Below are 12,803 nucleotides of genomic sequence, written 5' to 3'. Positions count from 1 at the left end.
CAACCACGCTCCTAAAGAAAGACGGCAGCTCTACGCGCATGTCCATTGTGATGTAACAACTCGCCCTCCGGCGAACCTGGCCCCGCCCACTGACAGGGTTCGCTGGAGTCGTTAGACATTCCGAGGCGTGTAGTTAGCGCTGCCGCCGGGCTGTGTGACGTCACCCACCCCCGCTTCTCCAATTGGTGCTTTAAGGGAAGCGGATATTTCTCCCGAAAGCCGCTGGCGGGACTTTTGTCTGATGGGACCTTGAACAGTGGGAGGCGGCTTTCCCTTTCGCAGGTCTCCCCTCGCGCTGCAACAAGTTGCTAGCGAGCTGTTGTGCGGACGGGTGAGTTCCTCGAGTCGTCGGTAGGGGGGAGTGTGGTGCCTTCCCATTAGAGCAAGGCTGTAATCTGCTCACTTTCGAAGAGGTTGTCAATTGCTTTTCCGCCATCCCCCCCCCCCCAAAAAAATTGGGGGATACGTACTGGGTGGACTTTACCAGCCACGGAGCTGTAAATGCGACGTGTGCTTGCAGCGCAGGCGGTAAGGCTTAAAAACCTTTGCTCTTTGGGAATAGATCCAGGTAGTCAGCCGTGTTGTTTTGAAGCAGTAGAAGAGATTTAGAGTCCTGGGGCACCTTTAAGCCCAACAAAAGTTTATTCAAGGTATGAGCTTTCGTGCGCACTTGCCTTGCACAGAAAAGCTCAGACCTTGAATAAACGTTTGTCGGTCTTAAAAGGTGCCCCACTGGGACTCTAGGTTTGCTCTTTGGGAATGTGAGTCTGGACTTCCGTTTCGTCGGGAATAAGACGAGTCCGTGGGAGCAGTCACACAACTTCCATAGCCCAATGTTCCCTCTAAGCCGTGGCGTCTCATGAGCAAAAATTCTACTTTGTGAGCTCCTGGCATTAAAGTGGTGAGCGAGCCATTTGGCTGCTGCATAAACTAGTTTGCTCTGGAGCCCGTCCTTCCTGAGCGGAGACAAAAATGTCTGAGCCAGAGGTTAAAAAAACTGTGAGCTAGCTCACACTAACTCAGCTTAGAGGGGACACTGGCCCAGACGTGTAGCTGTTTCATTGTGATCCGGTCCTTTGAGGCATTCAGATGGGCACACAACTCACTAATTCTGGAGATTAGGTTAAGACATATTATTTGCTTTAAAAAAAAATGTTTCTACCCTGCCTGTTCTCAAGGTGACTAACAAAAACAAGCAAGTAGCCACCCCACTGTAACCAAATTCTCTCAAAACACTTTCCACTTCCTAAAGTATTCTAATTACCAGCAGAATTCAACAACAAGGAAAAGTCTGTAGCTACCTTCAGAATCCACCGAAGGCCCTTTGGAAAAGGAAGGTCTTTGGGAAAAGGGAGATCTTCCGATTCATGAAAGAAAGCAGTGATTCAGCTTGCCATTCACCCTCAAGCAGGCTAGGCCAGCAGAACAGGATTGATTTCTGATAGGAGCCGAGCAAATCGGGTGGCAGGAACCGATAGGGGAGATGGCGCGCAGTTTTGTGTGGGGAAGAGGAGATCCTGATATTTGAGTCACAAAGAATCATTGAGGCAACTGCTTGATAAGGCATGCTAATGAAGTAGGCTTAAAGGATTGCATTTTCATGTGCAGATTCATTTCCCATGCAGTTATGTTTGTGACTTGCACTTTCTCAAAGAGCTCAGTGTAGTATAAATGAAGTCTCTTATTATACCCACATGGCACTGCTGTAAGGTAAGTTGGCTGGGGCTCTCCACTTGGGGGGAAACTGGATATTATAATACACCCACACCTGCTGCTTCCTTGTGTTCCTTCTTCCCTATAATGTACCGTACAAATGTAGGGTGAGGTCATCATGCTGTGCATCTCGCCACTTGTGCCTTGTGTCAGTGGTTGATAAGCACATGTGGGAAACTATAATTTACTATTACACGTGGCCCGGGCTTTTTTTGTAGAAAAAGCCCAGCCGGAACTCATTAGCATAATAGGCCACACCCAACAGCAGAAACTCATTAGCGTATTAGGCCACACACCTGTCAGCACAGCTCATTAGCATATTAGGCCGCACCCCCATGTTACCAGAAGTCTGGTCATCCAGCCATACCCACCTTTTGCTTCTTATTCTGTTTACCTTGTTTGCTGTCAAAACCCAGGGCCTTTTTTTGTAGCAGGAACTCCTTTGCATGTTAGGCCACACACCCCTAATGTAGCCAATCCTAATGAGTTTCTGCTGTTGGGTGTGGTCTGTTATGCTAATGAGTTCCTGCCAGGTGTGGCCAACTCAGGAGCCAGCCGGAGCTCGTTCCTGTGTGTTCCTGCCCAAAAATAGCCCTGCATGTGGCACTGTAACTTAGTATTACATATGGCAAAGATAATGTTTTTACTGTTTTCATGTGTTTGCTGCCTTGAGGACCCTGATCAGGTGGAAAGGTGGCATAAAATGTTTTAAATTAAATAAATAAAGACGAGGGAAGTCCATTTTCCTTGTAACATCTTATTCCACTCTCAGTGAGGACTTGAACCCCAAACACTTGTCTTGCAAACTAAATGCCAAAAGGGAACAACAAAACCTCCTGTGAATGCAACAATAAGCAGAACTGTAAACCCCTCCCCCCCCAAAAAAAAACCCACCAGGAAAGGATTTTTGTTGTTGTTCAGTCGCAGAGTTGAGTCCGACTTGCGACCCCATGGACCAGATCACGCCAGGCCTTCCTGTCTTCCGCCGTCCTCTGAAGTTGGCTCAATTTCATGTTCGTTGCATCTATGACACTGTCTAACCATCTCATCCTTTGCCGTCCCCGTCTTCAGGAAAGGATAGCTAGTGGGAAACTAAATAAGGAGTCTTTAGAGAAAGATGAAATGTAATTCTGCCCCTACCCCTCTCACTCTGTGTGTAAATGTATTTTTCTGGTTGTCCAAACAGATCAGTTAGGATTTTCAGAGTCAATCTGGGTGTGTTTGGAAACAAAGAATGGAGTCCCGTGCAATAAGTGTGAACCATCACCTCATGCAACGGACAGCAACACTGGCTCGGGAGGTACTGGAGCGGGCGAAAAAACGGAAAGTGATCTGGCCAGGGCCTGCGGGACTCCAGAGGAGGACTCTTCAGGTAAGGATTTCAACAGATAAGTTCTAGTTTTCATGATTGTAATGCTGTTTCTTATGTTACAGAAGGTAGGAAGGAGAGAATTTTGTGCCTCCTACCGAGCAGGGAGAGATGTGTTGACTTAAAATAGTTTCTTGGGGACCTGTGAGGGCATTTTTTCTATGGTTAGAAGTAAATAGCTACACATCATACAAGGGCTGCTGAGAAACAGCCTGCATAATGCTGTATAAACAGCCAGGTGTCCATGGGTTCCATCCTCAGAGGAAACCAGATGTTGCCAGTCACTGTTAGTGTTAGTCCACAAACATGTGGACAAGGGGGACCCAATAGATGTTGTTTACCTTGACTTCCAGAAAGCTTTTGATAAAGTACCTCATCAAAGGGTCCTAAGTAAGCGCAATAGTCATGGGATAAAAGGACGTCCTTTTGTGGATCAAAAACTGGCTAATGAATAGGAAACAGAGAGTGAGTATGAATGGGCAATTGTCTCAGTGGAGGGTGGTAAGCAGTGGGGTACCACAGGGATCAGTACTCAGTCTGATGCTTTTTAACTTGTTCATTAATTATTTGGAGTTGGGAGTAAGCAGTGAAGTGGCTAAATTTGCAGATGACACTAAGTTCAGGGTGGTGAGAACCAGGGAGGATTGTGAGGCACTGCAAAGGGATCTGTTGAGGATGGGCGAGTGGGCGTCAACGTGGCAAATGGGGCTCAATGTGGCCAAGTCCAAAGTGAAGCACATTGGAGCCAAAAATCCTAACTATAAATACATGTTGATGGGGTCCGAACTGGCAGCGACTGACCAAGAAAGAGATCTTGGAGTCGTAGTAGATAACTCAATGAAAATGTCCAGACAGTGTGCAACTGCAATAAAGAAGGCCAACGCTATGCTGGGGATAATTAGGAAGGGAATTGAAAACAAATCAGCCAGTATCTTAATGCCCCTGTATAAATCAATGGTGACCTCATTTGGAGTACTGTGTACAGTTCTGGTCACCACACCTCAAAAAGGATATTATAGCATTGGGAAAAGTGCAGAAAAGGGCAACTAGAATGATAAAAAGGTTGGAACACGTTCCCTATGAAGAAAGGTTAAAGCGCTTGGGGCTCTTTAGCTCGGAGAAACGATGGCTGAGGGGTGACATAATCGAGGTTTATAAGATTATGCATGGGATAGAGCAGGTGGAGAAAGAAGTACTTCTCTCCCTTTCTCACAATATAAGAACTCGTGGGCACTCAATGAAATTGCTGAGCAGTCAGGTTAGAACAGATAAAAGGAAGTACTTCTTCACCCAAAGAGTGATTAACACATGGAATTCACTGCCACAGGAGGTGGTGGTGGCTACAAGCATGGATGGCTTCAAGAGGGAATTAGATAAACACATGGAGCAGAAAACCATCAGTGGCTATAGCCACAAGGTATAGATATGAACTCTCAGTCTGGGGCAAGTGATGCACTGTATTCTTGGTGCCGGGGGGTGGGGGGACAGTGGGAGGGCTTCTAGTGTCCTGGCCCCACTGCTGTACCTCCTGATGGCACCTGGTATTTTTGGCCACTGTGTGACAGTGTTGGACTGGATGGGCCTTTGGCCTGATCAACACTGGCTTTTCTTATGTTCTCTTACGTTCTTAACTTCTTTTCCCCCCTTTTTTGAAAATTATATTGTTGATAAATACAGATGTGAACAACTGAAAATTTCTAGTGAGGAGGGTTTATTCTATATTCTCCTTAGCCTTCTGAAGGTGATATGAATGCATTCAAATACACACATGTGGAGGGAGGAATGGCATGAGCATGTTAACTCAGTCTCTGTGATTGGGAACATTGCTTTTTTATTCACAGGGATGGAACTCTCCTTTTTTTTTATTCGCAGGGATGAAGCCAATATGCATACACTTTGTACAGATAGACAGTTCATGGTCTGGCAGTTACGTGTAGGTAGTGGTGGCGCAAACAAACTCATTACCACTCATCCTCTGTGCACTTTGATTTGAATGTGCAAATGTCATTTGAAGCAAACTCTTGTCAAAATGTCAGGCAGGTGCCTACCCTTCTGTTGTTTAGAAGGTTCTATAAGGCCTATTCAGTAGGGCTTTTAAATATTGTTAGCAAGGGGTCATCTTTTCCAGATTTTGTTTGTCCCTTTGTGACCTGATATACACTCCCCTTGGGGAAAAAATTCAGCCATAAATGTTTTTAAATAAATTAAATAGCAGTGTCTATAAAAAGACCTGAGGATCCCCCAGCCTCATTCCTGTAACACCAAACTGTGTTGCATGTGTATTGAGCCAATGTGTTGACTTATGTTTTTTATAGTGACAGGGAACATTTTGTTTCATGCAAACAGGAAGGTGATGATGAAGATGTGTATCTCAATGCTGCGTTTGCTTCAGTTGCTGAACACATGGGCCATATATCAGAAGAATGTAAGGTAAACTAATTTGAAATGAGAGCAATGACTTTGGGAGTTGGCTGCAAGAGATTTGTAATTGCATTATCAGGAGGTCAGCATGTATTCTGCGATGGTGCAAGTTGATTTTCCACCAATGGAATGGCCTTCCGTTGGAGGGAATTCTTCCAAACACATTACAGACCCTCACTTGCCTCCCATACTACTTGTAAAGTCCTCCCCGGTAGCAGAAGTCCTCCCCGGTAGCATGGACACCTTCAAAAGGGAATTAGATAAGCATGTGGAGCAGAGGTCCATCAGTGGCTATTAGCCACAAGGTATAGATAGGGGCTCTGGGGCAAGTGATGCTCTGTCATCTTGGTGCTTGGGGGGGTCAACAGTGGGAGGGCTTCTGGTGTCCTGGCCCCACTGGTGGACCTCCTGATAGCACTGGTATTTCTGGCCACTGTGTGACACAGAGTGTTGGACGGGATGGGCCTTTGGCCTGATACAATATTGGCGTCTCTTATGTTCTTATGTAATTTCAAGGGGTTTTGTAGGCTAGACTGGAGAGATGGGAAAATCCCATTCGGCAAGCTTTGTTTTTGTTCATACTGTCTTGAATTCAGTTATCTGTGTTTAAATACAATCAGAACATCACCGGAAATCTGCATCAAGACAAGTTGATATTTTTATAAATTGTGTATGAAATGCCGGTGGCCTTTTTGTGTGTGTGTTGCGTAACTTTGTTTTCTGTTTGCCATGGGTGAGGGTGTGAAGGTGCCGTTCCAGGCCCTGAAGGCCCTGCCCCCCTTCTTTTTGTACTTTGAAAACTTTTTCAGGTTTCCAGCTTTTCCAAGCTGATATTCAGACACAAACTTTCTCTGTTAGCATTCCATTTTCAGGTCTCATAGGGATGTCTTCTGTGCTCAGTACCAGTTCCCGTACTTGCTCCATTAGTTCAAGTAGCTCTATCAGCAAAGATTAATACAGCTCCAATATGATCATCATTCTTTATTTATGATCCAAAGATCCAACATTATAACACAGTCTGCAGCTAGTACACCCAGTGAGTGACGGTTCTGCGGTACCTGAGGAGTTCTATAGTATACAGATAGTTGGTGGCACAAAGTTTCGGGTGTAGTTCCCCACCGCTGGACAGAGGCATGCCCAGGCTCTATCAGTTTCGAGGCATGCCCAAGCTCTATCCGTTGTTTTATTATTTCTTTGGCTCCTGAGGGCCCAAGGTGGCAGGCTGCTGAGGGAGAAAAGCTGCATAGTCGTAGTTTATTCTCAACAGCGACCACCCAACCTGAGCGGTATGTATCTAGAAGGATTAAGGGGGCTAACCCAACTGGATTAAAGTTTAGTTTAAGACAGAGACATATTGTGCCTCTAGTGATACTTGTCCCGACTCTATTCTGAGGATTGTGTTCAGTGCACAGTGAGAGACACTAAATATACTCCTGAGGAATCTGGACTGTGCAACTTCTAGGGGGTGGATGTCTTTATATAAACAAATTTGTGAGCAATACAAAAGTTTGGATAGCTTGAAAAACTTTGATGGCGTAAAGAATGTGTGAGCCTCCCTTCGAAAAGGGAAATCTCAGGGTAGCTGATGCCGCTCTTCCAATAGGATCCTAGAGATGGATCAAGTTGCCTTCTGCCAGGCACAGAATCCTAATCCCTGCTTGATGGCGCTCTTCCAATAGGATCCTAGAAATGGATGAAGTTGCCTTCTGCCAGGCACAGAATCCTAATCCCTGCTTTCAGCGCTATAGAATAGAGTGCTAGCTAAGGGAGACCTACTGGGTATGTTCTTATGAGCCTATTGGGCTTTGCCCCTTGGAACCAACAGATGGCGGCAGGGATTTTTCTGTATTTTAAAGGCACAAAGGGTGTTGCTCATTCCTTAATAGGGTTTTCACTTTTCACATGAAAAATGTTTAAATGGTAATGGGAAGTGCTGAGGATTTGTTTGCAGTACTACATTACAGCAAGCATTTTTTTTTCTTTTAAACATGTTCACATTTCATGTTGTATTAATCTTCTCTTCAACTCTTTTCCAGAAATACTATTGCTGTGCGCCACCATTTCAGTTCACAGATAATGAAGTTGCGCATGTTTTCAGATACCATGGCCAACTAGCATCTGAAAGCTTGCTAAAAGCATTTGAAGATGAAGTAAGTGTACCGAGTGGGGAGGGGTTTCTGTTTGAACCAGGTTGCCTTGGCCAAAGGTCATAAGAACATAAGAACATAAGAGATGCCAAAGGCCCATCCAGTCCAACACTCTGTCTCACACAGTGGCCAGAAATACCAGTGCCATCAGGAGGTCCACCAGTGGGGCCAGGACATTAGAAGCCCTCCCACTGTTGACCCCCCCAAGCACCAAGATGACAGAGCATCACTTGCCCCAGAGTCCCTATCTATACCTTGTGGCTAATAGCCACTGATGGACCTCTGCTCCATATGCTTATCTAATTCCCTTTTGAAGCCATCCATGCTTGTAGCCGCCACCACTTCCTGTGGAAAAAGGTCAGCCAGCTCAAAGGATTCTTTTGTGTTGCTATCTTAAGATGTCTTCCTAATTTCTGCCAGTTTCAACAACAACATACTCCTTTGTAAAATTCTCAAAAGTTTTCCAGAACCTCTGCCTTCTTGGGTTTGTTATTTGTATTGATGCTCTTCTCCCTAATTGTATGTTCTATACTCCTGGAATCCGAAAGGATCTAGGAACCAGCTTCATGTATGAAAAGTGACCGGAGAATGTTTGTGAACAGTCCAAGCTTCCAATTCATTGTTTTTCAAATTGAAGCATTTGCTCCACCTTTCTCCCACATTTGGGAACTGAAAGTGGCTTACAGATCAATACAAACATGCATTTTGAACAAAGGCACACACACTGTAATAATCCCACATCCAGATTTTACCAGCCTCCCTTACTCAGTGCCACAGGCAGTGAGCTAAGAGCCCTTTGGCTCTTGCCCTTCAGCTTCTGCCAAAGGCTTGTGCCTCTTGCTGTGCCCAGGTTAAATACCTATAACAGAGAACATAAGAACATAAGAGAAGCCAATGTTGGATCAGGCCAAAGGCCCATCCAGTCCAACACTCTGTGTCACACAGTGGCCATCAGGAGGTCCACCAGTGGGGCCAGGACATTAGAAGCACTCCCACTGTTGACCCCCCCCCCCAAGCACCAAGAAGACAGAGCATCACTTGCCCCAGAGCCCCTATCTATACCTTGTGGCTAATAGCCACTGATGGACCTCTGCTCCATATGCTTATCTAATTCCCTTTTGAAGGCGGAACAGAAGCTCTGATCCAATCTCATTCAAATTCCGCCTCTACATACTTGGTGTCCATTATTGCTCTAAAGAAACATAATCAATTATAAGATGAAAGATTGCAAAACTGACTGTATTTCCATGCCTCTTTTTATCATCCATCCACTTCTGTTGAAATATACTTTCTCAAAACAGGTCTTTCCTCTTCTGACATTTCTAATAAAACATTAGATATTAATCACTTCATATTATTAACCATAATTTCCGCAAATCAGATCTGGTGCCGTTCAAGATCTGACATAACTGTATGTGGTTAATAATTCACACTGACGGCGACCTTGGATGATGCTTGACCAACCCTTTGATGTATGTCTTAGCTTGTTTAATTCAGTCATCTAAATGTATCGTTTCTGCAGAAACCTTGAGACTGTATACCTTCTGGGTGTTATTCTAGGGCAGTGATGGCGAACCTTTTAGAGACCGAGTGCCCAAACTGTGACCCAAAACCCACTTATTTATCGCAAAGTGCCAACACGGCAATTTAACCTGAATACTGAGGTTTTACTTTAGAAAAAACAACCCATACATTAACTTAAGATGATCCAAACAAAGTAAGGAAAGCAATCCCAAATGCTTTTATTTACTTAAAATTATTTGGCAGAGAATTCGACACTTTAATGATGGTCTGGGCCTGGCTGGGGCGATGGCCCACGTGCCCACAGAGAGGGCTCTGAGTGCCACCTCTGGCACCCGTGCCATAGGTTTGCCACCACTGTTCTAGGGGATTGAGGCATTTAGGTGTGAGGGGTATAGGTGACCTGTCATGCATTGACTTTAGTCAACTCCACTCAGTAAATACTACTTGTTCTCTTCAGGAAAATAAAATGTGCCCAATTGTGGAAGAACCTGGGTGTTCTGATACAGATGCATTAATTCCAACAAAGACCTCGGAACAAAAGGCAAGTATAAAGACTTTACATCATTTGAAGGATTCTATGGTTTTTTTCCCCGTGTATGGTTGCACTACACTATGACCATCTATCACTCGTGCAATCCTTAATGCAAGGACTGAATACATGTAAAGTGAAATATGCGAAAGATTAGAATACGTCGGGAAGTGGACATCTGAATCAAAGGTGTGATAGGTAGACTGTCTTTCAATGTTCCCTCTAAGCTGTGGAGTCTCGTGAGCAAAAATTCTACTTTGTGAGCTACTGGCATTAAAGTTGTGAGCGAGCCATTTGGCTCCTGCATTAATTAGTTAGCTCTGGAGCCATCCTTCCTGAGCTGAGACAAAAATGTGTGAGCTGGAGGATAAAAAACTGTGAGCTAGCTCACTCTAACTCAGCTTAGAGGGAACACTGCTGTCTTTATACTTATTTGTTCAGTTAGCCAAGATTATTATGGCTCCCACAAATTGTGAGTAATATAATAATTTGGTATTTACTACCCAGTGTACAGTTAAGTGCACACTAGTCAATGGGACTCAAGTGCACTTAAATCTATTTGGGATGGTAACTATTGTGATTTGCTTCCTATCTGACTGCTGTAGGGCTAAAAAGCCATTGAAGGAAATAGTGTTTTTGCATCCTATTCCTCTTCACAACAAAACTTGAATCTACCTAAGCTCCATTTCCATTATGAGGTGAGGATACACTCTCATTTCCTGACCTCCATTTTTTGGAACCTCAAAGAACTGAGTACTTTATTTAGATGTATATACCTTGCTTTTCTCCTAAGTGGAATTACAGCAATGTTCTCCCCTACTGCATTTCATCTTCACATCAACAATCCTGTAAAATAGGTTAGGATCAGGGGTTGTTTCGTAGAAAAAGAGCTAGGGGAAGTCATTAGCATAACTCATTAGCATATGCCACACACCCTGACATCACCGGAAGTGTGTCATAAGGCCACACACCCTGCCCCCAACGGTTCCGGCCGCCGGCGGCCTTGCAGCTCCACTGCCGAGCCCCATGAGGGGCCCGGCGGTGGACCTGCAAGGCCGGCAGGAGGGCAAGGAAGCCCCGCCAAGGCCCTCCCTGGCCCGGGAACCCCCACCCCCCCCACCCCCCCCCCCCCCGAAATGACCTCTGGTTAGGATAAATGACTGGCCAAAGGTCATCCAGTGAGTTTTCCATTGCAGAGTGGAGATTTCAACCTGTGTCTCTAAATCCCTAGTCCAACATTCTAATCACAATACTGGTATGTTTTGAATACACTTAAACCCCTTTCTCTAAGCTATTTACAAAAACAGTAAAAACGTACACTTTGAAACACATAGAGTCTGGGAATGTAGAACAGTTTTTATTTTTAAAAAATCTCCCCAAACAAACAGGTGTCTGGAATAGCAGGAATTAGGAATTGGGGTCAAAAGTCAATCCAAAAATTAAAGATCTGCATTAGACAAGTGTAGAGAAGAGAGCTTTTATTATGGTGGAAGTAGCAGAAAAGAGAAAATAATATTAAGGACTACTGTTGGTATCTTCTCCCTTCTGCACATGCAGAGAGAAATTCTTACACATTTTCAAAGGCAACATTTTTTACATGTGATTCTTAACAGTAACACCCTCCTGTTGTCAGAGTATATTTATAGGGTTTTTTAACTCCTGTATCTTTGTGCTCATACAAATCTGCTCTACAGTTTTGACATACATGTTTTATATACAGGATATCTACATTGAAGTTTCCCCTGGCACCTACACTATCTCAGCATCCTCAGGTGAAGATCAAGTCAAACAAACACATGTGGTAGAGATTCAGCCAGGACAAAGTGTACATTTGTCCTTTGATTTATGATCCATCTTTTTTTCCTTCATTTCTAAACAACGCACCAAACGAAATGGAGGCTTTGGTGTCTTGTCGTTCAGAAGGTGACATTTCTCCAGGTATATGCTATGAGCACTTTACTGTTCTGTCTTCCATATTTGGGTCAAGTCTTTAGGCTTTTTATCGTACCTGTATATTATGCTGTTACAGGTCCACTGTAAATACGTATAATATGAAACTTTGTATATATCTGTCTTAAATGGAACCATGTGTCACAGGTCTACTTTTATACTATGCAATAAACGTAAGCAGTATTAAAAAAAACCCTTTAATTGGTTGTGGGTTTTTTTGTTGTTTTTTAAAGATTCTCCTCTATTCATTCCAATAGCATCTTCATTAGAGGACAGAGGATAATGATTATTTTATTACTATGTGTCCTACACACACACATGATGGCACAGACAGAAATGACCAAAGCCATTATCAGTCTGTTTCTTTAGGCTGTCAAAAGCAGAAGCCATTTTGTACCTTTCCTTAGTAAAGGTAAAGGTTCCCTTGCTCGAAAGCCAGTCGAGTCCAACTCTAGGGTTGCGGTGCTCATCTCCGTTTCAAAGCCGAAGAGCCATCGCTGTCCAAAGACATTTCCGTGGTCATGTGGCCGGCATGACTAAACACCAAGGCGCACGGAACGCTGTTACCTTCCCACCGAAGTGGTACCTATTTATCTACTTGCAATTTCTTGCTTTCGAACCGCTAGGTTGGCAGGAGCTGGAACTAGAGGCGGGAGCTCACTCCGTCATGCGGCACACTCGGGGCTCGAACTGCTGAACTACTGCCCTTCCACAGCCTGCAGTTCAGCGTCTTAACCACTTGAGCCACCGCAGCTTTCCTTAGTATCTTACCTTTCCTTAGTATCAGTGAAAACATCACCAAATACTGGGCAAGCTTTCAGGTTCTCTGGATCAGGCTAGATTTTTTAAAAAGGGAGGTGGGATTGGAAGAAGGAAAAAGAAAGATGCCTCAGGCCATGACGTTGAGGCTTCTTGTCTGTACCTTGTGCAGGATGCAGGGCAGGCTTGGTTAGATTAGCCAGTGCTGAGTGGAGCTGGTATCATCCTGCACCTTAGCCTTCGGGGTTGAAGAAGGGGGGGAAATGGCCACTTCAATTTGAAAATTTTATAGAAGTAGATCCGTAGAAGTCTGTACAATGCAATGGAATACACAGGTCCCAAGGCTTAGAACAGATTTTGAAGAGATGCAAGAGTCTCTGCATGGTGGGGG

The 12,803-nt window shown here is 44.4% G+C and overlaps 1 protein-coding gene across 1 annotated transcript; it reads left to right on the top strand.

Moving 5' to 3' along the window:
* The first annotated feature begins 264 nt into the window (after nt 1–264).
* AKIP1 (A-kinase interacting protein 1) lies at nt 265–11,714 on the top strand. The gene is made up of 6 exons (XM_015414651.1): nt 265–331; nt 2,900–3,085; nt 5,429–5,512; nt 7,540–7,653; nt 9,632–9,715; nt 11,424–11,714. Exons 2-6 carry the CDS (start codon nt 2,948–2,950, stop codon nt 11,550–11,552), a joined length of 549 nt encoding a protein of 182 aa, XP_015270137.1. The 5' UTR covers nt 265–331; nt 2,900–2,947; the 3' UTR covers nt 11,553–11,714.
* The last annotated feature ends 1,089 nt before the right edge of the window (nt 11,715–12,803 follow it).

This window comes from Gekko japonicus, unplaced genomic scaffold (assembly GCF_001447785.1).
Source record: "Gekko japonicus isolate JY-2015 unplaced genomic scaffold, Gekko_japonicus_V1.1 scaffold1601, whole genome shotgun sequence".
Classification (NCBI taxonomy): Eukaryota; Metazoa; Chordata; class Lepidosauria; order Squamata; family Gekkonidae; genus Gekko; species Gekko japonicus.
Note: the sequence above shows the minus strand (reverse complement) of the source record. Positions and strands in the feature narration are given on the sequence as shown.

Bases quoted from the DNA above. Each gene is read 5' to 3' on its own strand.
- AKIP1 (XM_015414651.1), top strand. From the start codon at position 2,948: ATGGAGTCCCGTGCAATAAGTGTGAACCATCACCTCATGCAACGGACA. The intron at 7,654-9,631 runs GTAAGTGTACCG...TGTTCTCTTCAG, and splicing joins TAAAAGCATTTGAAGATGAA to GAAAATAAAATGTGCCCAAT. The intron at 9,716-11,423 runs GCAAGTATAAAG...TTTTATATACAG, and splicing joins CAAAGACCTCGGAACAAAAG to GATATCTACATTGAAGTTTC.